This window comes from Myotis lucifugus, unplaced genomic scaffold (assembly GCF_000147115.1).
Source record: "Myotis lucifugus unplaced genomic scaffold, Myoluc2.0 scaffold_373, whole genome shotgun sequence".
In the NCBI taxonomy this organism is placed as follows: domain Eukaryota; kingdom Metazoa; phylum Chordata; class Mammalia; order Chiroptera; family Vespertilionidae; genus Myotis; species Myotis lucifugus.
Genome location: NW_005871421.1, coordinates 195,922 through 221,145, shown reverse-complemented (window position 1 = coordinate 221,145; position 25,224 = coordinate 195,922). Strand labels below are relative to the sequence as shown.

Below are 25,224 nucleotides of genomic sequence, written 5' to 3'. Positions count from 1 at the left end.
CACAGGTTTGGAAGACAAACCACAAATTCATATAAAATATCTTTAATTCATTTGAGGAAGAGTTGATATCTCTAGTAAAATTTAAAAGAACCTCCCCTGGCCTGGCTGGTTTGGTTCAATGGATAGAGCGTCGGCCTGCGGACTAAAGGGTCCTGGGTTTGATTCCAGTCAAGGGCACATGCCTGGGTTGTGGGCTCGGTCCCCAGTAGGGGGCATGCAGGAGGCAGCCTATCAATGATTCTCTCTCATCATTGATGTTTCTCTCTCTCTCTATCCCTCTCCCTTCCTCTCTGAAATCAATAAAAATATCTTTAAAAAAAATAAACCTTAAAAAAAAAATAAAAGAACCCTAACTGGGTTGGCTCGGTGGATAGAACGTTGGCCTGTGGACTGGAGGGTCCCAGGTTCGACTCTGGTCAAGGGCATGTACCTTGGTTTCGGGCACATCCCCGGTGGGAGGTGTGCAGGAGGTGGCTGATCGATGTTTCTCTTTCATCGATGTTTCTGACTCTCTATCCCTCTCCCTTCCTCTCTGTAAAAAAATCAATAAAATATATTTTTTAAAAATAATAATAAAATAAAAAATAAAAGAATCTCCCTATCAATATAAAAAATTTATTTTTTGGAATAATTTTAATTTTTAAAAATAAGAATGTACCATTCTACACCTGAAACTAATATTGTATGTCAACTATAATAGAAAACACATTTTTTAATTAAAATACAAAATATACCATTGAAAAAAATTTCAAGGCCCTGACCCGGTATGTCAGTTGGTTAGAGTAATGTCCTTATACACCAAGGTTGCCAAGGTTGTGTTTGATCCGAGTCGGGGCACATACAAGAATCAACCAGTGGATGCATAAATGGGTGAAGCAACAAGTTTGTTTTTTTTTCCTCTCTTTTCCTCCCTAAAATCAGTAAAATTTTAAAAAAATATGTTTTTATTGATTTCAGAGAGAGGGAGAGGGAGAGAACATCAATGATGAGAGAATCATAGTGGGCACCTCCTACACTCCCCCTACTGGGGATTGAGCCCCCAACCCCAGCAAGTCCTGGGCCTGGGAATGGAACTGTGACCTGGTTCATAGTTCAAAGCTCAGCCACTGAGTCACACCAGATGGGCATAAATGTTTTAAAAAGAGAAAAAATAATTTTCAAGAAGAAAAACAAAACTGAGACTTACACAGAGGAAGGTGGGGCAAGAGTCAGAAAAAGACTACGCTTCCCAGGAGGCTCTGCGCTGACTGTCCAAGGGCTCCCGACAGGCTTCGCGCGCTTTACGCGCCAGCTCTGGCCTCAGTCCGCGAGCTACGGAACCCGCGGAGGATGGAGAGCGGCGACGAGGAAGACGTGGAGAAGCACCGCATCCACCTACGCCCCGTCACTCTGCGCAGCGCCCCCTCTGTCACGCTGCACCTTCTGCCCTGCGAGGTCGGGGTTAACCGGCCCGCCCCTGTGGGGCGCTTTTTCACCCCGGCCATCCGTCAGGGCCCCGACGGTGAGCGCTCGCGGCCGGACTACGGCTCCCGGTAGCTCCCGCGCCGGCGCCGCGCTCTCTTCGGCGAGGACGGGCGCGAGGGCTCCTGGGAACTGTGGTCCACTGGAGGCGGCGGGAGAGCCGTCCCCCGGGGTTGCCCCGTTGGGCAGGGACCAGGCCCTCACTGAGGCCCACGACCCCCTTCTTCAGGACTCGAAGTGTCCTTTCGGGGCCGCCGTCTACGGGGCGAGGAGGTGGAGGTGCCGCCCGGCCTGCTGGGATACGTGATGGCGATGGAGGAGAAGTCGCTGGGGAAGCAGGACTTCCCAGGGGGATCGGACAGTGACGAGCAGGAGCTGGTGGAACCCCCGGAGGCGCTGGAGCGGGACTTCGTGAGCACAGGGGCCTGGGGGTGGCCGGGGGCGCGGGCGGGAGCGGCGGCCCCACGCTGAGCCCGGCGCCTCCCCCAGGACCGCTTCATGGGCGCCTCCGCCAGTTTCCAACGCTTCACCCTGTGGGGCCTGGAGACCGTCCCTGGCCCGGATGCCAAAGTGCGTGCGGCCCTGACCTGGCCCAGCCTCGCCCAAGCGGTGAGTAGATATGTGGGTCCGCCTCTGGCTTATTCACGGGGCTGTCCAGAATCCTGCCCCTCCTCGGCCTTGGGCTTTAGGGTTGCTGGTACAATGGGGCTGATGGAGCCCGGCTCTAACTGGGAGGTTAGACTGGGTTAGGGCTGTGTGCCGCCCCCCCCCCCCCCGCCTGCTAGAAAGGGCTGTCATTCTGGGAGCTGGGTCCCTCCAGAGTAGGTGGACCACCCAGCCACCCCGTCTCAGAAATCCAGTAGTAAAAGTGACTCCTGTTGCAGATCCATGCACAGGTGCCGCAGGACTGAGAACCAGAGCTTGAAACTGGAAGCCACCGATCCCTTCACCCCAATAAACCAGCTCTCCACTTTGGATCCACTGATTCCATCACCCCAATAAATGAGCTCTTTCATGGCATCCGTGAGTTTGCCCACACCTTGGAGCTGCTCTTTCTCCCACAAGAACATGTCATGGCTCTGGCCCATAGAAACAGTTTATTACAGGAGCGAGGGGGTGGGGGTGGGGGTGGGGGGAACAGGGGCAGGACAGGCACTGGGGCGAGAGGCCAGAATTTTGTAGCCAATACCCACCCCCAACTCCTACTTTACAAATTTTTTTTACAGCCACCAACCCTCTGTACATAGTGCCCCCACCCCCATCTCACTGTACACGTCTGCCTGGCTCCCTCTGGTCCTTGGTTCACAGCAAGCCTGGGCCTGCAGCCAGCTGGCCTTAGAGTTGACCTGAGCCCTGAGCTCACTTTGGTGCTGGGCACCAACCAGCCCTTACCAGGCCTGCCCTCTCCTTGTGGAACTGTCCTCAGCCCGGTCCGTCTCCCTTAGTGTCCCTCTGGGGGGCCCTGGGCGGGGTTGGGATGGGCTGTCAGCTCCAGTTCTGCCAGCTTTGTTGGTGCTACCATGGGCTGTGCCTGGTCACCACTTCCCCCTCTTGCTCCAGTCCTTGGGAGTGAAGTGCAGACACTTTGAGTCAATGCGGAGGAGTCGCTTGAGCATAGCCCGTTCGTGCCCATCCACGATGTCCTCGGACAATGTGAGGATATACTGGCCCTGGGCAGGAGATGGGACAAGGCAGGTCAGCCCATGGGGCTTGCACTCTGCACCTCCACACCCCTGTCCCTGCCCGCCTCCCTACCTTGTAGTAGTTGATGAGGTTGAGGTACTGGAGAGTGGAGATGACATCCTCCTTCTTGATGCTGGTGATCTCACTGATCTCACTGTGGGAGGACAAAGATCAGGTTCCCTGGGGGCCCTCATCTTTGCCCCAGGAGCTCAGGGTGAGAGCGCCTGGGAACACACAGGCCACGCCCTGCCCCCCCAGGTAGGCGGGGCCAGGCTCACTTGATGGTAATCTGTGGCCTCTCCCCGCTCTCAGACTTCAGTCCCATCAGAATCTCCAGGATGGTCTGGGACCAGTAGCTTCGGTAGGATAGGAGGCCAAGGTCCGAGAGGGGCTTCTCAGGGGTCCCCGTTTTCCCTTCCACTTTGGAGAGTTCATAACCTAAAGCATCGGAGAGGAAGGGAATGAGTACAGAAACCAATGCCGAGGCTGACGGCCTGCTTTCCATCGGGCCCTGCTGTGGGGTAGTTCTGGGACAGGGTGTGTGGCTTGTCTGCTCTGTGCCCGTTTCCTCATAAAGGACTAATGAGCACACACTCTTCACCTGTGTGCCAAGCACAGGGACGGGTACTGACGGCACTGAGGGAAATGGCTACAACCAGCTAGGAGGGGTGGTAGGGTTAGAGGTGGGGTGTGGGGAGGCAGAGAAAATGGCTTCTAGAAAGAGTGCCTCCACTTTTCCTGTGCCATCCCACACTCGCTCTGTACTTAGGGGTGTGAGGAGGGAAGCAGAGCAGACCCCACCTGTGGACCAGGCCTGAGGTGCTCCCCCCAGCTGTGACCTGACCAGGTGGTTGTGAGGCTGCAAGGAGCACCAAAGAGCTTCCCACGTCAGGGAAGACAGTCCTCCCTCTCAGTTCTCTCCCTCCCACTCTCGACTGCTCTGCCCTCCTCTCGCCTGCTGACCACTGGCAGTTCCTGGTGAGAACTCAGACCTGCAAAACACTGCATGGCACTCAGACCTGCAAAACACTGCATGGCCTCACGTTCCTTGGGCAGTGAGTGCAGTCTCCACCCTTCCCCATCCTCAGTCATAACCGCTTTGTGTTGCACCATAGCCCGTTCTGCTTTCCTCCTCGGTTCATCTTTATCAGCCAGTCTGGCCCTCTTGCCCAACCTCATGACTTCCACCGAGAAAGCCAGTGTTGAGGACAGAGGATCGTGCTTTGGAGAGAGGAAGCACGGAAGAGGATGGAACACACTGGGTTCCTACTTAACCTTGCTGGGTCATGGTGCGTGTAAAGTCCTGACTGATCAACTGGACACCACTGGCCTCCTCAGCTGTAGGGAACTCCTAGCCCCTCATCAGTGCCCCTCCTAACACCCTCCCACCTTGTCTGCCAAACTGAGCACACGTCCTTGGTAGCCCTGCCTGCACCCCCTCTCCATTGAGGTCTGACCTCCAGGACTTTGTTCAGCATCACCTGCTTTACCAGGCTGAGGGCTTTCTGAAGGTGTGACGCCATCGCAGCATCGTTCTACCAATAACATTTCTCAAGTGGGCCGTGACCTGGTCAAGTCCCGCCTCTGTCTTTCCCAAACAGCGAAGGCTCCCTCCCTGTCTTCCCGCTCAGCTCGGTTATCTCAGTGAATGGTGAGTTGAACAGAACGGGAGAGGGAGGCTGGGAAGCAGAAGGGAGACTTGGGATTGGAGGGGACACTGACGAGCTCATGAAGGATGAGGGGCAGAGTCCCTTCTGGGCTTTAAGAGACTGACCTGATAGAATACAAGGAATATGGGCCATAACCATGCAAGTCAGTGTCTCCATCTCTTTGCTGAATTAACAGCATTTTGAACATCTGTCTACCAAGCTCAGGAAACAACTGGTCCTCATCCAGGAACTTACATGACAATACAGTAGCAGAGGGATGAGCAACAGCGGCTCACTTGGCTTTAGCTCATGGCCCTGGGCAGGATATGAGTCAAATTTGGGGAAAGTTGGGTGATGCTTAGAACCTTGGTCAAGGAACAGTGAGGGGCTGAGAACCTAATCCAAACAAGCAGGGCAGTCAACCTGAGAATGAAAGCATCTTGGAAGAGTCCCATCTTGATTTCTGGCCAAGGTGACTGGGCTGAGAATCACAGCGAGGCAGCATATGGGATGGGAGCACTGGCGCCCCAGCCCCTGGCCATGAGCGCAAGTACTCACTGAATTCAATCAGCAGCTTGCCGTAGCCCCGGCGCTGGTAGGGAGGCAGGGTCAGGATGCAGGCCACGTTGTAGTCTTCTGTCGATTCCTTTTCCTGAAAAGTGGCAGGTGAGTGTGAGGGGAGGGGCCTGGCCAGGGCAGAGCAGGGCTGAGGGAGAGGCAGGAGGAGCTCACCTTGGAGAAGTAGCCCACAATGTGGAAGCCCTTGCAGTCGTACTCCGTCATGACGTAGAAGAGGAAAGGGTCTGTGTCGTAGTACAAGGTCTTGTGGTCGAGGAAGCACTTGGCCAGAAGACACAGGTTCTGGGAATAACTCTGCAAAGGAAACGGCCTGTCACCGCTCGGTGCCCTGATCCCAGCATGGCCATGGGACAGGGTCAACCAGGAGCTTCTCTGTAGCCCAGGCTGATAGGGGAAAAGCGTTCCTCCCTGAGACCCGACTGATTCCATCGGGCAGGGCCACTGTGCGGTGTGGAGAAGCCCATGGACCAGCCCATTGGCCCTGGGGGACCTCCACTGCCCTCCCCTATAGTTAACGACAGTCAACAAACCGACATGTACCAAGAAGACTGACGAGGCTTATGAGAGCAGCTCTGCCCATGTGACAGTCTTAGGAGTCTGGCTGTCAAAAAATACAATTCTTTTGCCTACAGTCACACCTCTTGGGAACTGACCTGATTGTCTACAACTGAGGTAAGGCATTCTGGAACTTACAAAAGTAGCCTTAGGAGCCCCCTGCCCAAAAAACTTATTAATTTTGCTATTTTACCTCTGCACATAATTTATCCTGCATTTCAGACATGACTTTTTAACTACCTGCTGGGCACTGCCGCCTGGATGCCAAGACCACCCTGAATACAGAACAGTAGTTAAAGCAGCTCCCCCAGCACCCAAGCTAGAGCTCTCCCCTGCTAGTCAAGGTGCCTGCCTCTCCCTCTCCCTCACCACATTCTAGGCCCCAGGAATGGGGGAGTCTCTCAACGGTCCCTTCAGGTTACTCCTCCCCACAACCACAGGCTAAAGCAGGCTTGAAGCTTCAAACTTACGGTGTCCCCAACTCTCCCCAACTGGCCTCATTCCCACCTCCTGAGCTCTGTCCCTTCTAACAGCTTTCCCTCATCCTCTCTGCCCTTCAACACCTACTATCACTATACAGCCACGCCTGCCCTTCAGAACCCCACTGCTTGCGAGTCCCTTACCCACCTTGTCCTTCATGCCAAGGCTCAAAAGTCACCTCTTCTGTGAAGCTTCGGTGACTACCTCCTCTGGGTCCTAATAACCCACCCTTTGCTTCAGGATACTTAACACACTGGGAGATCTAAAGTGGTCATGGGGCCTGGCTGGTTTGGCTCAGTGGATAGAGCGTCGGCCTGCAGACTGAAAGGTCCCAGGTTCGATTCCGGTCAAGGGCATGTACCTGGGTTGCAGGTACATCCCTAGTAGGGGGTGTGCAGGAGGCAGCTGGTCGATGTTTCTCTCTCATCGATGTTTCTAACTCTCTATCTCTCTCCCTTCCTCTCTGTAAAAAATCAATAAAAATATATTTAAAGTGGTCATGGGGCCTGGCTGGTTTGGCTCAGTGGATAGAGCGTCGGCCTGGAGACCGAAGGGTTCCGGGTTCGATTCCGGTCAAGGGCACGTACCTCGGTTGCAGGGCTCCGCCCTGACCCAGGCCCCAGTCGGCATGCAGTGCAGGAGGCAACCAATCGATGTGTTTCTCTCACATGACATTCTCTGTCTTTCCCTCTCTCTAAAAATCAATGGAAAAAATGTTATTCGGATGAGGATTAAAAAAAAAAAGTGGCAATTGGTGTGTCTGTTTTCTCCATGGACTGTGAGCTCTCAGCAGCGATTTTTGTCTAATTCCTGGTCATGTTTTTATCTCCCAGCACCTGCCCTTCAGCAGGAACTCAATAAAAATGGGGTGAGCCAACTTGTTGGCCAGACTGGTGTTTTCCTAAGGAAGAAGCTTCTCCTTTGACTTCCCCCAGACTCCAAGTTCCAAGGACTCCGCACTGTGCCTCAGTCACTGACCTTATTCTTCCGTCCATCAATCTCAAAGAAGGAGATGGTGCCTTTGCGGTAAATCTCGTTGCCTGGAGGATGTCGCAGGTCACACTTGGTCTGAGGAAGAGAGGAGGATCAGGGGAGGCGAAGGATGGGGTGGTAGTAGGGCAGTACCTGGGACCCTTCATACCAAGTGACGCTGCAGACACTTGAGGCTACGGCCATACTTGAGGCAGAACTCGCAGAGATAGAGGACTGGCAGTGTGGTGAGCTCCTGTGGGTACGGGGAAAAGTACCACGGCTTGAGGCGGTGCCGGCCCAGCTCGATGCACTCAATGTTCTTCATCCGGGTGACGATGTCGTCGTGGCTCCGGTCAGACACCAGGCTCCCAGTCATGCGCGGAGCTGATGGTATTCCATCTGAGCTGTCCTGGGAGTCCTGCCCAGGGCCAGTGAAAGGCACTGGGTTACAGGAGACTACAGCTCACACAGCGCTGCCCGCCCCCCCAGGTTCTCTTGTTCAAGCCTAACAGCAACCCTGTGGGGGAGGTATATAACCCCCACCCTCCAGATAAAGAAACCAAGATTTAGAAAGTTTTCATTGAAAACTATGGAAAGATTGCCAACCAGTTCGGCTTAGCTCCTAATAGCACCACCATGGCTGCCCACCACTGTTGTTTATTTTTAAACTAGCCTCTAAACTCTCCACCTGCCTGTGTCCCTTCCTTTTTACTCAGCTTCCCTCGTCCCGAGACCTACCTCATCAGTGCCCAAGCAATTTGATTTTCGCTTCCGTCCCGGCTGAGCTGCCACTGCCCTGCGGGCTGATCCATTCTGTAGATGAGATGACAGGAATAGAAGTGGCTGTGAGATGCGTTTGAAAGGGGCTACCAGAAGGTAGAAGAAAGGAAGGAGAGAAAAAGTGGTTTGGAGGACTCACCTGAGGAAAAACTGAGGCTGGGGCTGTCTCACTGGGCACTGGAGTTGCTGGTGAAACCACCTCCACCTTCCGTTTCTGCAGAGAGAAACCAAGAAAGGTGGGTCAGAAGGTAGAGAAGGTGGGACCTAAGAGGAAAGCAAGGTCCCTGGAATTGCTGAGGGTACCGTTGAGCGGTGGTTGGGCTGCAGACAGGAGCTGGAGGAGAGCGGCTGGTCGGGCTCACCACCGGGAATGGCCTCCCGCTCCTTAGGCAGGTTGAAGCGGAGTGTGATCTGGACCGGGATTGGCAAGGTCTTCCCGCTGGCCTGCGCGGAGGCCGGCTGTAGAGATAGGTCCAGGGTCTTCCTCTGGGGTGGGGATGGTGGTGGGATGGGGCAGGGGAGTGGGGGGCCCCTCAGCATGGAGTCATCAAACCCCACCCTCTCAAGGACACAGGAAGAGCCGCTGGACTCTGGAAGCTACATCTGCGATTTGGTCCCCATCCTCTGCAAGCCGAAACCAGGATGGGAGGGTGCTGCCTCCAGCCCATCCAGGAACCACTGAAGCCAAGAGATGAGAGAAGTAGGAGGCAGGAGAGAAGAGGTGAAGTAGGGGACCTACTCACCACCTCTCTCTCTGGAGAGCCAGGGCGGGACCCAGGAAGTCCGTTCTTGGTGGGGGTCTTGGCCTCTTTCTTAGGGAACTGAATCTTCTTCCGGTCCAGCCGTTCGTGGGTCACCCATTCATCCAGGCGTTTGTTGACTGCAGCAGTGGGGATGGCTCAGGAAGGAATGCCAGAGACCATCCCCCAACTCTACCCAGCGGCCCCTCCTTACCCCAGTCCGGCACTCACAGTCAATGTAATGAACGTAGAAATGTTTCCTGCCACTGATGTCCTTCACGCTCAGGATCTCGGCCAGGGCTGGGGAACAGCATAGGGGCCATGGAAGGGTCAGGCCGGAGGCGCCACCCTTCTACGACCTGAACTACACTCCCAAGCCCGATCTCTAAGCCCCAGCACTAGGCAGCTCTCGCCCAAGCCCCTGGTCACCCAGTGCCACCCCCTGCAAGCCCCGCCCTACCCATCGCGGAGCCGCTACAAGCCACGCCCCTCCTGTGTATCTGCGCCCCGCCCGCCCCAGAATTCCCGAGGTCCCTCCTCCTCCCGAGGGTTCGGTTGACTCCCTCCCGCCCCTCGCCCTCAGGTCGCTTAGCCCCGCCCCCCGACGTCACTCACGCCACTCATCTTCGTTGTCCTGGTTCCGCCGCAGCACCGGCAGGCGGCAGCCTTCGGTTATCTCCTCCTGGGGAGACAGCGCGGCGCCAGGGTCGGCTACTGGGGGTCCTCGGGCTCTACCCACCTCCCCTGGCTCCCTCCGCCCCGCCCCGGGCACCGGACTCACCACCTCCGCCATCTTCCCTCCCTCCACTGCCACTTCCGGCCCCTCTGGGAGACGTCACTTCCGGGGCCAAGCGCGTTCTAGGCCCGGGCTTCCCGGTGCCACTCCAGAGCAGGACCTTTGAAAGACCCCACTGCCCCGCTGGGAGCGGGAGGACGGCCCGTTTGGCTGGCAGGAGAATCGGGTGTTTTAAATCTCGGGCCGGGTCCTGGGTGGAATCTCCACAACATGCACAACGATTGGAGGAAAGCTGAGTCCGTCACGTGACGCTCACCGGGTGCGACGCCAGTCACGTGGGCGCAGCGCGGGTCACTTGGTACTAGTGTTTGTGCTTTGGGGGTGGCGGGCCTCCGCGTCTCCTAGTGGCTGTGGGGGGTGTCGATGGCGGGGAGAGGGCAGGTCCGGAAGGTTTGGGAGGCTGGAGAATTGGGTGGGACTGTGAAGGGACTTCATTCCTTACTTATGGGGACTCACAGTATTTCTAGGTTGTCTTGGACGTTAAGTTTGTAGTTATAAGAACAATACAACATTATTCATTCAGACCATGTGTCAGGTACTGTTCCTGGAGTGTGGACTACATCCTATATAATAAAAGGCTAATATGCAAATCGACTAAACAGCTGGAATGACCAGTCGCTATGATGCACTCTGACCACCAGGGGGCAGACACTTGAGCAGGAGCTGTCCCCTGGTGGTCAGCGTGCTCCCATAGGGGGAGTGCCACTCAGCCAGAAGCTGGGCTCACAGCTGACGAGTGCAGCAGTGGTGGCAGCACTAAGGACCCCTTGGGGGATGTCTGTCTGCTGGCTTAGGCCTGCTCCCAGGGTTTAAGCCGGCAGGCGGACATCCCCCGAGGGGTCCTGAACTGTGACAGGGTGCAGGGCCGGCTGAGGGGACCCCCCTCCTCCCCAGTGCACGAATGTCGTGCACTGGGCCTCTAGTCACTAAATAAAGAACCTTGCCCTCATAGAGCTTACATTCTTGAAGGTTGGGAGGAAAAAAGTGTGTATGTAACAAACAGTAAATATGTTATAAAGTAAATTATTCAGTATATTAAAGACAGGTAAGTGTTTGGGGAAACCAAAAAGAATGCACAAGGGAAAGGAGATGGGCAGGTAGGTTGCAATTTTAAGTAGGGTGGTCAGGGAAGGCCTGGCTGGAAGTATACCACTTGAGAAAAGATTTAGAGCAGGGGTGGGGAACCTCTTTTCTGCCAAGGGCCATTTGGATTTTTATAACATCATTCGAGGGCCATACAAAATTATCAACTTTATTTGGCCAATATTCTGCCTACAGAAACACAGTTCAGACTGAAAGATGCACACAGGTTAAAAGTAAAGGGATGGAGCCCTGGCCAGTTTCCTTAGTGGTTGGAGCAGGGGTGGGCAAACTTTTTGACTCGAGGGCCACAATGGGTTCTTAAACTGGACCGGAGGGCCGGAACAAAAGCATGGATGGAGTGTTTGTGTGAACTAATATAAATTCAAAGTAAACATCATTACATAAAAGGGTACGGTCTTTTTTTTTTTTTTTTTTTTAGTTTTATTCATTTCAAACGGGCCGGATCCGGCCCGCAGGCCGTAGTTTGCCCACGGCTGGGTTAGAGTATCGTCCTGCAGATTGAAGGGTTGCAGGCTCAATTCCCAGTCAAGGTCATGCACCTCATTTGCAGTTTCCCCAGCCCCAGTAGGGGCACATGCTGGAGGTAGCCAATGGATGTATCTCTCTCACATCGATGTTTCTCTCTCTCTTTCGCCCTCCTCCCTCCCTTCCACCCTCTAGAAACCAATGGGAAAAATATCCTTGGGTGAGGATTAAAAAAAAAAAAAGTAAAGGGATGGAAAAAGATATTTCGTGCAAATGAAATTGAAAAAAAAAAGCTGGGGTAGCAATACTTATATCAGACAAAATATAGACTTTAAAACAAAGGCTTAACAGACAAAAAAGAACTTAGGAATTCCACTTCTGAGTACTTATCCAAAGAAACCCAAAACACTAATTGAAAAGACATGCTAGCCCTGGCTGGGTAGCTCTTTCTCTTTTGATTAGAGTGTTGTTCTGATCTGCCAAGGTTGGGGGTTCGATCTCTGGCCAGGGTACATACAAGAAGCAACCAATGACCCTGACCAGTTTGGCTCAGTGGATAGAGAGTCGGCCTGCAGACTGAAAGGTCCCAGGTTCGATTCCGGTCAAGGGCATGTACCTTAGTTGCGGGTACATCCCCAGTAGGAGGTGTGCAGGAAGCAGCTGATCGATGTTTCTGGCTCTCTGTCTCTCTCCCTTCCTCTATGTAAAAAATCAATAAAATATATTTTTTTAAAAAGCAACCAATGAATGCATAAATAAATGGAATAGCAAATGGATGTTTCTCATCAATAAGTAAATAAGCGAAAGTAAAGACATGCAGCTTTGTGTTCGTTGCAGCATTGTTTACAATGGCCAAGATAGGGAGGCGACCTAAGTGTCCATTGACAGACGAGTGGATAAAAGAAGAGGTGGTGCCAGCCTTGCCGGGTTGCTCAGTTGGTTGAGCATTGTCCTGTACGCCAAAAAGGTTGCGGGCTTGATTCCCAGTCAGGTCACATACCTAGGTCTCGGGTTTGATTCCTGGTCAGGGCACACATGAGAGGTAGCCGATCGATGTTTCTCTCTCTCTCTCTCTCTCAAAATCAATAAAACATCTTTTAAAAAAATAATAAGAGAGCCCCAATCAGAGAAAAGTGGCTCACAGAGAAAAAAGCCAGGGCCCACCCTTCTACATTAGCTCCAGGATTTTGGCTTGAAGGGTGTTGCTAAGTGTTTGCTCAGGGAAATAGGCCTCTGTCAGGCTGAGCAACTTACCTCAAAGTGTCATCTGCCTTCCATTCTACATATTGCCAGCACAGAGGCCCTCAACCGTTCCACCACTTTCAGAAGAAGCTTATGTGCTGAAGCAAAGGAGAAATGCTGATTGTTGTATCACAGAGACAATAATGGTGACACCTACAGATGATGCCTGTGCAGGTCGGACACAATGTTCAGCACATGGTGAGTACCCCCAAATCAATAGGTCTTTACCACAAACAAGGTGGTTAAGTGTTTTCAATAAGCCGATCGTGCCTGCTGTTGCAAAAATGACTCAAGAAGAAATAGAAACAGAATAGTCCTATGTGTATTAAAGAAATTTAATTCATAAATTAAAACCTAACCAAAAAATGCCTGGCTGGCATGGCTCAGTGGTTGAGTGTCGACCTATGAACCAGGAGGTCACGGTTCAATTCCTGGTCAGGGCACATGATTGATCCCCAGTAGGGGGCATGCAGGAGGCAGCTGATGCACGATTCTCTCTCATTATGGATGTTTCTATCTCTCCCTCTACCTTCCTCTCTGAAGTAAATAAAAAAATATATATTTGTTAAAAACCTACCCACAAAGGAACTTCCAGGTGGTTCACTAGTGAATTCTATCAAAGTTAAGGAAGAAATAATACTGATCATACATACATTTTTTTAGAAAACAGAAGAGGGGACACTTCCCAACTCGCTTTATAAGGCCAGCATTACCCTGACACCAAAATCAGACCTATCACAAGGAAAGACTTCACAGATCAATATTCCATATGAACACAGATACAAAATTCTTTAATGAAAGATTATCAAGTAATTCCTCCTCTTCACTGCACTTATCTCTACCTGATATATTACACACTCATGTGTCTACATATTACCTTTATCTTCCAAGTAGAATATAAGTTCCCTGGGTGCAAGGACTTGTTTTGTTCATGACTATCCTCTGCACACCACCATCCAGCATCTAGAACAGTGCTTGCCCAATGTTAGATGCTCAATAAATACTTGTTGAGTGATGAAGTGAGAGATGGACCGCCTGTTGATTTCAGGAGACACATTGCTGCCCTTGTGAGCCCACCTACAGACAAAGATAATAGGACACATTTAAAAAATATCAAAATGAGGATTGCAGCCCTGCCCCACCCTCATACTATTCTAGTTTTAAATGCAGGTATATGTATGCCATTAATTTGTTAATAAAGCTTTAACTTCTATTTTGTTAAAACATATATAATACTTACCCTTTTAACAACTTATAAGTATACAATTCGGTGGCATTCAGAATACTCCCAATGTTATGTAAGCAAAACCACAACCCATCTCCAGAATCTTTTTCATCATCCCATAAACTCTACCCATTAAACACATTTCCCATTCCCTGCTCCCTAACTCCTTGGTAATCTCTACTCTACTTTTTGTCTCTATGAACTGGCCTATTCTGGGTACCCCATCTAAGTGGAAACATATAATATTAGTCCTTTTGTTATGGCTTATGTCACTTAGCATAATGTTGACCTTAAACAGCCATTTATTTTACCAGCACAAATGGGTTTACTAGGGAAGTGCCAAGAATCGTAATTCAGGACAAGCAAGCTATAGCAAGAGCCATAGGCAAATTGACAGACAAAAGAGAGGAACATTGTTTTATGGAGAGAAGAAAAGAGGAAGTCGGGAGTTGTTTTGAACAAAAGTCCATTGGAGAACGGCAAGAAGAGTTCAGGGAAATGAAAGTTTCTCATTAGCTGAGTTGCAGGCGTGGTGGATTTCTTGTAGGAGATGCAATGTAAATCTTTTCTGTTGGGGCCTGTAATTGATCATTCTTTCCTGTTGACAATTCTTTTGGGGTCTGTAATTGACAATTATTGTAGTTAGCATCAGTGGTACTGAGAGCTCCCCCTATTGGCCTTCTGACTCCTTTTTAGTGACGTTTCCCTTTATTTTCACAATGTCTTCAAGGTTCATCCACCATATAGCGAGTGTCAAAAACACATTCATTTTTTATGATTGAATAAAATTGCATTATATGAATAGACTACATTTTGTTTATTCACTCACCTGTTGATAGGCATTTGACTTGTTTCCACCTTTGGGGTATTGGGAATAACACTACTATGAACATTGGTGTACACATCTGTTTGAGTCCCTGTTTTCAGTTCTTTGGGCTATATACCTAGAAATGGAATAGCTTGGTTATATGGTAGTGCTATGTTTAACTTTTTGAGGACTCACCAAATTGTTTTCCACATTTTACATTCTACCAGTAATGCACAAGGGTTCCAATTTCTCCACATCCTCACCAACACATTAATTTTTTTAAATTAAGGACTGAACTTTAATAATTATTCAGATTATATCAAGTTTGGTTACTCCATGGCCACAGTTAATAATTACAAATTCGCCCTGATCGGTTTGGCTCAGTGGATAGAGCGTCGGCCTACGGACTCAAGGGTCTCAGGTTCGATTCCGGTCAAGGGCATGTACCTTGGTTGCGGGCACATCCCCAGTAGGGGGTGTGCAGGGGGCAGCTGATCGATGTTTCTCTCTCACTGATGTTTCTAACTTCCTATCCCTTTCCCTTCCTCTCTGTAAAAAAATCAATAAAATATATATAAAAAAAAAAAAAAAGAAAAAAAAATAATTACAAATTCTAGAAATTTGATTTAAATATGTAGTTTTCCTTCCTTTTCCCCTTTTTTTTGCCCCCCCCTTTTTTTTCTTACTGTTTCTAGCCCTGGCCAGGTAGCTCAGTTTGTTAGAGCATCGTTCTGATACACCAAGGTTGTGGCTTTGATCCTCAGTCAAAGCACATACAAGAATCAACCAATGAATGTATGAATAAGTGGAACAACAAATCACTGTTTTTCTCTCTCTAAAAATCAATCAATAAATAAAAATATGTACTGTCTCTAAGCAGTCTTTCTTATTTTAAGAATGAGATTCAATTTTATAGATTCAAAAAAGAATCTTAATCAAAATCTCATTAGTCTGGCCTGCGTGGCTTAGTGGTTGAGTGTCGACCTATGAACCAGGACATCACGGTTCGATTCCTGGTCAGGGCACATGTCTGGGTTGCGGGCTCAGTCCCCAGTAGGGGGCATGCAGGAGGCAACTGATCAGTGATTCTCATCATTCATGTTTCTCTTTCTCCCTCGCCCTTCCTCTCTGAAATCAATAAAAAAATATATTTTTTAAAAGTGCAAAATAAATACAAATCTATTCTTAGAAAGATATCATTAGCTAGATGAAAAGGTGAACCACAAACTGAAAGAAACTATTTGCAATACAGGTGTTGCAAATTGGAGACTGGTGTCCAGATGTATGAAGGACTCTAAAAACTCAATAACAGAACAAAACAGCAAAAACTGGCAACTTCACAATAGATGACATATGAAGCCAGACACAAAAGAGTACATACTGTATGATTCCATTTTTATGAAATTCTAGGTAAGACAAATTGAATTAATAGTATCAGAAAACAGATCACTGATCGCGTGGGGCATGGGATGGTGTGGGGATTGGCTGGGAAGAGGCACAGGGAGCATTTGGGGTGGTGGAAATGTTCCATATCGCGATTTCGGCGATAGATACATGGATGTCAACATTGTGAAATTCATTGAACTGTACACTCAAAACATATGCAACTATTGTATACAAATATGCCTTAGTAACATGGATTTTTAAAAACAAGTGAAAATACCTGCCCTCCACTTATGTGCTGATTCCTTTAGTGAGTCTTCACTTCTCAATTCTCTCATCTGTAAAATGGGAAGAATAGTGTCTCACGAGGTTGTTTTGAGATTTAAATGAGATTCGTTCACATGAAGGGTCCTGTTGTGAGCACTCCACAAAGGCGAAATACTACTGTTGGGGGAGGGGCATCTGGTCCCTCCTGGCACCCAGGGAAAGTCCGCGTGGTCCCTTCAATTGCATCTTGTGCCTCCCCATCCTGACGGCAGAGCCACTCCAGGTCTACCAGCTCTTTTTTTTTTTTCCCAATATATTTTATTGATTTTTTTACAGAGAAGAAGAGAGAGGGATAGTGAGTTAGAAACATAGATCAGCTGCCTCCTGCATCAGCTGCCTCCTGCACACTCCTCACTGGGGATGTGCCCGCAACCAAGGTACATGCCCTTGACTGGAATCTAACCTGGGACCCTTCAGTCCGCAGTCTGACGCTCTATCCACTGAGCCAAACCAGCTAGGGGTGGTAGTTGTTTTTTTATAATCACACATTCGCTCTGATCGGTTTGGCTCAGTGGATAGAGCGTCGGCCTGCGGACTCAAGGGTCCCAGGTTCGATTCCGGTCAAGGGCATGTACCTTGGTTGCGGGCACATCCCCAGTGAGGAGTGTGCAGGAGGCAGCTGATCGATGTTTCTCTCTCATCAATGTTTCTAACTCTCTATCCCTCTCCCTTGCTCTCTGTAAAAAATCAATAAAACATATTTTAAAAAATAAAATAAAATAAAATAAAATGCCACTTCAAGGCCTTGGCACTGGTTGCTTTCTTCCCCTCCCCCAACTCCCCTAACCACCCCCCTTTGGCAAACATCAGCTTGTTCTCTATATCTATGGGTCTCTTTCTGTTTTGTTTATTCTTTTTTTTTTACTTTATTTTTTAATATTTTTATTGATTTCAGAGAGGAAGGGAGAGGGTGAGAGAGAGAGAAATTTCAATGATGAGAGAGAATCACTGATTGGCTGCCTCCTGCACTGCCCCTACTGGGGATCGAGTCTGCAACCCAGGCATGTGCCCTTGATCAGAACTGAACTTGGGACCCTTCAGTTTGCATGTGACACTCTATCCACTGAGCCAAACCAGCTAGAGCTGTTTTGTTTTTTTAGATTCCACTTCTAAAGTGAAATCATATGGTACTTGTGTTTGTCTGACTTATCTCACTTAGCATAATACCCTCTAGATCTATCCATGTTGTTGCAAATGACAAGATTTCATTCTTTTTTATTGCCACATAATATTCCATTATGAAGACACACCATATCTTCTTTATCCATTCATCTATCAATAGACACCTAGTTTTTGCTTCCATGTGTTGGCTATTATAAGTAATGCTCCAGTGAACACAGGAATGCATATATCTTTTCAAATTAGTATGTTTTTTTCCTTCTACCAGCTCTTGATGCTAAATCACTCAACTCTTGGTGGCTAGGGGAGCCTTCTTCTGTGCCCTGATTCCTCCCAAAGCCCAGGGACTCTGCGAAGCTCCTCACACCGACTCCCAGGCTCCCACTTGGGCATTTGGATATACCCTTGACCTGGTTCCAGCCCAGAAACACAGCCCAGGCATCAGGGCAGTCAGCAAGCCCACCTCCCTGCGTTCTCTTTTCATTTCTACACTTCAGCTGGGGTGGAGGCCAGTAGGGACTGAGACACAAGCTCTTCCTGGGAACACCCTAACCCAGTGGTCGGCAAACTGCGGCTCTCGAGCCACATGCGGCTCTTTGGCTCCTTGAGTGTGGCTCTTCCTAAGCCTTAGGAGTACCCTAATTAAGTTAATAACAATGTACCTACCTATATAGTTTAAGTTTAAAAAATTTGGCTCTCAAAAGAAATTTCAATCGTTGTACTGTTGATATTTGGCTCTGTTGACTAATGAGTTTGCCGACCACTGCCCTAACCTCTCCACTCCTTTCTGAAACTTCTGCTGTCCTCTCTTTTCCTCTCCTCATCTTTTCATTATTCCCCTTGGTGGAGAGTGGTAAGTTGATCAGTTCAGTATCCGAGCATTCATTCTTCCAAATCTATTGTTTATGACACTGAAACCAGTGACTTCTTTTGTTCCACTGTGTCCTGAGTCAGTGACTAAAGAGGGAGTGTCTCAGGGTACAAGGAAGTGTGTGTGTGTGTGTGTGTGTGACCTGTGATACTATCTCAAAATGTTCTCCCGTTCCAAAGATCTGTCTGTCAGGTTGAGGAGGTGCAGCGGAAGGGAGGGAGTCTAAGGAAACAGCACTGACTCCTGGTCTTGGGTCATGCCTGGACTGAAGATAGAGGAGGGACTGAGATATGTGTGTCTGGGGGCACAGTGAGAGTACGCCAGCAAGCTTTGGGCTGGAGAAGGGTGACTTTAGGCAGAAGTGCCCATAGGCCCTGACTAAGGGAGGGCAGAAGCAGATGCAGGACTTAGTTGGTGAGAGTGGGGAGTGGGAATAGGAGCGTCTGGCCTTTGGGAGAGGGCAGGAGGCCAGTAGAATGAACGTGTCTTACTTCCTGCTTGTTTGGTGTATGGCAGCCGGGAAACGGGATTTTCTTTTCCTTTTCTGGCAGGATTTGGACAGAGTGAAGCTCTAGGATTCCCAGGACCTGTGACCACTCAGAGCCCCAGGAACAAGCCAGGGTATGTCTTGTGGGGTCATCACAGGCAGCCCCATGGCCCTGCTCTTTGTGTGACTACCTCATCTGGGACCACATTTCCAAAGGGTGTTGAATCTGGAAATCTGGAATGATCCACAGAGGCTAGAAGGGGACAGGGTGTGTGTGTGTATGTGTGTCACTGTCGCCATGGAGCTTATGTCTGTCTCCTTTTAAAACATCAACTCCAGCCCTGGCCGGGTTTGGCTCAGTGGATAGAGCATCGGCCTGCGGACTGAAGGGTCCCAGGTTCGATTCCAGTCAAGGGCATGTACCTTGGTTGTGGGCACATACCCAGTGGGGAGTGTGCAGGAGGCAGCTGATCGATGTTTCTCTCTCATCGATGTTTCTAACTCTCTATCCCTCTCCCTTCCTCTCTGTAAAAAATCAATAAAATATATTTTAAAAAAACAAAACAAAAAAAAACATCAACTCCAGCCCTAGCTGGATTGGCTCAGTGGTTAGAGCATCGGCCTGTGGATTGAAGGGTCCCAGATTCAATTCTGGTCCAAGGGCACATGCCCTGGGGCTCAATCCCCAATAGGGGGCGTGCAGGGAGACGTCCGATCAATGATTCTCTCTCATCATTGATGTTTCTATCTCCCCTCTCCCCTTCCTCTCTGGAATTTAATTAAAATATATTTTAAAAAATAAAATAAACATCAACCCACCAGGGCTACGACTTTGTCTTGTTCACGGCTCTGTCCCAGGCACATGTAGGCACACAGCCAGTATCTGGTGAAGGAGTGATTCAGGAGCTGAGGGACTCCCTAGCGTGGGGAGCAGCCTTATGTCTTCTCTAAGGCCCATAGGGCAGAAGGCTGACCATACAGGGAAGTCAAAGGGAGACAGATTTTGACCCTCCACCAGAAAGGACCATGAGAAACCAGAGCTTCTGGGAGCATTCTGTTGCCTAAGCTGACCAGGTTGGGGCAGAGATGGATCTGGAGGGACACGGAGGACGCTGACTTGCTTCAAGGCAGACCTGAAGGGCCCCTGAGGGCCCTTTCAGCCACTGCATCTAGGACTTGGCTCATGGTCACATTGTGATAGGTAACTGCACAAAATGTCCACTCTCAAGTCAGACATAACCGGGTTCAAATCCTGACTCCTCCATTCAGCTGCGTGACCTTGGGCATGTTACTCAATGTCTGTGAACCTGTTACCATGTGGAGATACTAATGGCACAACACCTACCTCACAAGTTGGTTGGAAGCTTTAGATTCAAATGGTCACGCATGAACAGCCTTTAGCTCAGCATCTGGCACGCCGCCCGTCTCAAACATCACCTATGATTACCGTGCTGGAGACACGCCAGAGGGGGCTGCTTCCCAGGGCCCCGGGAACAGGGACAGGCACATGTGAGGTGGAGGAGAGAGATGGAACAAGCAGCACAGCTGGCCATTTATATAGGCTGAAGGATGGGTATGTGAGGTTAATTATACCATTCTCTTTAATATTGAGTGCGTTTGGCCCTAGCCGGTGTGGCTCAGTGGATAGAGAATCAGCCTGGACCAAAGGGTCCCGGGTTTGAGTCTGGTCAAGGGCATGTACCTTGGTCACAGTCTCCTCCCCGGCGCGGGCCCTGGTCGGGGCTCCTGCAGGAGCAACCAGTTGATGTGCATCTCTCACATTGATGTTTCTCTCTGTCTTTCCCTCTCTCTTCCACTCTCCACCCCCCCCCCCCGCAAAATATCATAATGAAACATTATGTGTTTGAAAATGTTCATAATGAAAAAGTTAAAATCTTTCTCTAGAGGAAAACAACAGGTACAGGCAATTTTACTGGTGAGTTTTACAAACCTTTTAAGGAACAGCTCTAGCTGTTCGGTTCAGTGGATAGAGCGTCGGTCCTCCTCGGACTGAAGGGTCCTGGGTTGGATTCCAGTCAAGGGCAAGTACCTCAGTTGTAGGCTCGATCCCTGGTCCTGGTGGTTGGGGCGCGTGTGGGAGGCAACCAATCAATGTGTGTTCTCTCACATGGATGTTTCTCTCCCCCTCCCTTCCACTCTCTCTCTCTCTCTAAAATCAATGGAAAAATATCCTATCTTCGGGTGAGGATTTACAATAACAAAAATATCTTTTTTAAAAAATATATTTTATTGATTTTTTACAGAGAGGAAGGGAGAGGGATAGAGAGTTAGGAACATCAATGAGAGAGAAACATCTATCAGCTGCCTCCTGCACAGTCCCTACTGGGGATGTGCCTGCAACCAAGGTACATGCCCTTGACCAGAATCGAACCTGGGACCCTTCAGTCCACAGGCCGACGCTCTATCCACTGAGCCAAACCAGTTAGGGCCAAAAGTATCTTTTAAGGAACAAATTATTCCAAACTTACGTGGACTTTTCCAGAGAATAAAAGAGGGGGTATTTTTCTTCAAATCATTCTATGAGGCTGATACAACTTTGATACCAAAATTAGACAAGGCCAGGAAAAATAAAGGGAAACTACAGCCATTTCATTTACAAAGGGAGTTGCAGAATCCTATCCTAACTATCAGTGAATCAAATTCAACAATATGATCACACCATGAGCAAATGAAGTTTATTCCAAGAATATAGGACGGTTTACTATTAGGAAATCTATGTCATACTCTACATTAACAGATAAAGGAGAAAAATCTTATGACCTTCTCTACAGATGCAGGAAAAGCATTTGATGAAAATCAACACCGATTTATCATAACCATTCTTAGTAAACGAAAAGTAGAAAGGAGCTTCCTTAACTTGATAATGGATATGTACCCAAAATTATATATAACCTAAGAACAAGAACTGCAAAAATGTGTTCTGTTTCAGTAATCACATTATTGGTGGTAGAGCTGGTATTGTTATTCTGAGAGTGTTTTGTGTATAGTGTGAGGTAGATCAAATGAATAACTGATTAGTATCATTGATAATTTATATTCTTTGGTAAAGAGTACATAAAATTTATCATTTTAACCATTTTAAGTGTACAGTTCAGTGGCATTAAGTACATTCACATTGTTGAGCAACTATCATCACTAGCTCCAGAATCTTTTCATTATCCCCCAACATAAACTCGGTATCCATTACACACTAACTCCCCATTCTTGCTATCCTCGCCATTGGTAGCCATTACTCTACTTTCTGCCTCTATGAATTTGACTATGTACCTCATATAAGTAGAATATACAATGTCCACCCATTTGTACCTGGCTTACTGCACTTAGAATGTTTTCAAGGTTTGTCCTTGTGGTAGCATGTATCAGAATTTCATTCCTTTTTAAAAATATATATTTTTACTCATTTCAGAAAGGTAGGGAGAGGGAGAGAGGAAGAGATAGAAACATCAATGATGAGAGAGAATCATTGATTGGCTGCCTCCTGCATGCCCCTCACTGGGGATCAAGCCCACAATCCAGGTATGTGCCCTGACCAGGAATTGAACCCTGACCTCCCAGTTCATAGGTTGATGCTCAACCACAGAGCCATGCCAGCTGGACTCATTTCTTTTTAAAATATATATATTTTTTTATTGATTTCAGAAAGGAAGGGAGAGGGAGAGATAGAAACATCAATGATGAGAATTATTGATCAGCTGCCTCCTGCACACCCAACTGAGGATGGAGCCTGCAATCCTATTACTTGACCAGGAATTGAATCATGACCTCCTACTAGGTCAAGGCTCAACTACAAGTCACTCTGGCCAGGATGTTGAACATTTTTTCATGTGTTTATTTATTGCCCCTTTTATATCTTCTTTGGAGAAATGTCTACTCAAGTCCATTGCCTATTTTTTGAATTGGGTTATTTGGTTTTTGTTGTTAAGTTTCAGGAATTACTTATATATTCTGAATATTGATCCTTATCAGATCTGTGATTGTAAACATTTTCTACCATTCTGTGGGTTGCTTTCTTACTGTTTAAAGCTTCCTTGATACAAAAAATTTTGATAAAGTCAAATTTATTTTTTTAATCCTCAACTGAGGATATTTTTCCCATTGCTTTTCACAGAGAGTGGAAAGGAGGGAGGGAGGGGGAAAGAGATGGAGGAGAGAGAGAAACATTGATGGGAGAGAGACATATCAATTGGTTGCCTCCTGCAAGTGCCTGTCAGGAGCCAGGGATGGGGATCAGGAATGGAACCTGCAACCCAGGTATGTGCTTTTTTTTTTTTTTTTTTTTAGTTGTGTGATCTTTTTTTAAAAAAAATTAAATCTTTATTCACATTACAGTTGTTCCTCTTTTTCCCCCCCATAGCTCCCCTCCACCCGGTTCCCACTCCACCCTCTGCCCTTACCCCCCCACCCCACTGTCCTCATCCATAGGTGTACGATTTTTGTCCAGTCTCTTTCTGCACCCCCCACACTCCTTCCCCCCCCCCAGAATAGTCAGTGCACTCCCTTTCTATGCACCTGATTCTATTATATTCACCAGTTTATTCTGTTCACCAGATTATTTATTCACTTGGTTTTTATTTTTATTTTTTTACCATTTATGCAGATTTGCTTTATTCAGATCTATTCCTGTTCATTTTATCCATGAATCCTTACACGTTCAGTTCAATCACAAGAAGCAAACTGCTGGACAAGCGTCATGTTTCCCTCATGAAGACTGTTTTGTCTTGGAAGGTGTTCCTCTTCCTTCAGCTTCTAACGATGACGATACTCGCGCTCTCGGTCACGCTCTCGGTCTCGGTCCCGATCTCGGTCACGGTGTCTCTCTCTTTCTCTGCTTCTCTCTCTATAATAATCAACATGACGATCTCTACTGCGGGATTTATGGCGCCGACTCTTTTCTCGTGATCTACTATGGTCCCTCTCTCTTGATCGTTCACGTCTTGATCCAGAACCATAAGACTTGGATTCAATTCCATGAAGGCAATCTTGCAAAGAGCTAATAAGAACTTTGCAACGATCATCAGCAGATACTTTGGATTGTTTAATTAAAGAAATTGCAGTTACCAATGTCTCAATTGCACTCCCATAATCACACAAACCAGCACTGGCATCAGACACGGCTCTTGAAATAGCACTGCTTGAGATTGCCCTATTTCTATTCATGATTTCTTCAAACTCAGCTTCACTCAGTGGAGTTCTTGCCATATCCATTTCCCTTCCAGGAGGCCCATAGTCACCCCTATCATATGGCGGAGGTCAGCCATATGGATCTGTTGATGGTGGACCCCGACTATCTGATGTAGGCATGCCGCTGTTAGTTGGTGGAGGAAAGAAAGCTGGGTTCACATGTGGAGCTGGCAGTGGGGCACCTGGAGGTGGTCCAGGAAGATGCGGAGGAGGAGCAAGTGTAAGGGGTGGCCCAAGAGGACCAGGTGGACGAGGTGGAAAGGGGCCTGGAGGTAGAGGTGGTCCCTGTTGTGGAGGTGGTGGACCAGGAGGGGGACCGTAGCCTGGAACTGGAGGTGGAGGACCAGGAGGAAGCGGACCCAAAGGAGGCTGCCCAAAAGGTTGTCCAGGAAAAAGAACTGGCGGTGGAGGGCGATCTCCTCGATTAGGAGGCCCAGCTAAAGGAGGTGGCAGAACCTGACCAGGTAGAGGTGGACCTGGTGGACCAGGTGGGCCTGGAGGACCTAAGGGTGGACGTGGTAGAGTCTGTCCAGCTGGAAAAGGTGGGGGTGGCCCTCCTGGTCCTGCTGGCCCAGGAAATCTGTCCCCACCGGGAACAGCCCCTGGAAAACGGCCCCGTCCTCTACCACCTTGTGGAAATGCTGCACGTGAACTGCCTCCTGGAGGACCAGCTTTACCTTCCCCAGACATTTGTCCTGATTGTGTAGTTTTCCTGGACTGCATTTCAAACTGACTCAGGAACTGTTTATTGCATGGAGTTACAACAGGATTCTGACCATGAAGTTCTCTTTTAGGCAACAGATCCATTAACTTTTTTGAGGATGCTTCAGATCCAACACCAACAAGGGCAAACCCCTTTGATTGGCCATTTGCCCGGTTTTCAAAAAACTTTATCTCCAAAATATTATTTACTCCCAAAGAATGCACTGCTTCAGTTAAGTCTTCATCTGTTGTCCACCATGTTAGATTTCCAGTGTATAATGCAATTCTCTTTCCCGTATATGTATAGACAACATTTGGTGCTGCTCCTTTACCCACATCATCACCAACAGTTGGTGGGAGAGTATCCATGTAATCCCGGTCTTCTGGGGCATCTCCATTATTTGAGGATGGAGAGATGACATCATCATACAAATCTATCTGATCATGCCCACCATATTCAGCTTCCTGGTTGAACTCTTCGCCTACATCCGCGTAAATGTCTATGTGGTCCACACCGTCCGCCATCTTCCCTCGGCCTTGGCCGCCGCCTCCGCCGCCTCCTGCAGGTCCACCCGCAGCGGCAGCAGCAGCCGA

The 25,224-nt window shown here is 48.7% G+C and overlaps 2 protein-coding genes, 1 long non-coding RNA gene and 1 pseudogene across 8 annotated transcripts; 2 read left to right on the top strand and 2 right to left on the bottom strand.

Annotated features, from left to right (window-relative positions):
• The first annotated feature begins 1,275 nt into the window (after positions 1 to 1,275).
• Positions 1,276 to 2,481, top strand: RNASEH2C (ribonuclease H2 subunit C). Its single transcript, XM_006101564.3, has 4 exons — positions 1,276 to 1,501; positions 1,691 to 1,872; positions 1,951 to 2,070; positions 2,346 to 2,481. Exons 1-4 carry the CDS (start codon positions 1,330 to 1,332, stop codon positions 2,370 to 2,372), a joined length of 501 nt encoding a protein of 166 aa, XP_006101626.1. The 5' UTR covers positions 1,276 to 1,329; the 3' UTR covers positions 2,373 to 2,481.
• A 58-nt stretch (positions 2,482 to 2,539) lies between these two features.
• On the bottom strand, positions 2,540 to 9,953 carry KAT5 (lysine acetyltransferase 5). 6 transcript variants are annotated; one of them, XM_006101561.3, is made up of 14 exons: positions 9,681 to 9,953; positions 9,515 to 9,581; positions 9,131 to 9,199; positions 8,903 to 9,039; positions 8,463 to 8,618; positions 8,299 to 8,373; positions 8,118 to 8,192; positions 7,549 to 7,797; positions 7,386 to 7,475; positions 5,526 to 5,666; positions 5,352 to 5,445; positions 3,423 to 3,582; positions 3,217 to 3,298; positions 2,540 to 3,131 (listed from the first exon to the last, which is right to left on the bottom strand). In XM_006101561.3, exons 1-14 carry the CDS (start codon positions 9,690 to 9,692, stop codon positions 2,997 to 2,999), a joined length of 1,542 nt encoding a protein of 513 aa, XP_006101623.1. In that variant the 5' UTR covers positions 9,693 to 9,953; the 3' UTR covers positions 2,540 to 2,996. The 6 variants fall into 6 exon arrangements, with proteins under 6 accessions (XP_006101623.1, XP_023620823.1, XP_023620824.1 ...); XM_023765055.1 differs by having other exon boundaries at positions 2,540 to 3,023; positions 9,681 to 9,820; XM_023765056.1 differs by having other exon boundaries at positions 7,549 to 7,632; positions 9,681 to 9,820.
• On the top strand, positions 9,867 to 19,040 carry LOC102426021. The gene is made up of 3 exons (XR_002832341.1): positions 9,867 to 9,993; positions 12,558 to 12,704; positions 18,791 to 19,040. It is a non-coding gene; the product is annotated as an uncharacterized LOC102426021 (long non-coding RNA).
• Positions 19,041 to 23,324: 4,284 nt separating this feature from the next.
• Positions 23,325 to 25,224, bottom strand: LOC102424551 (annotated as a pseudogene).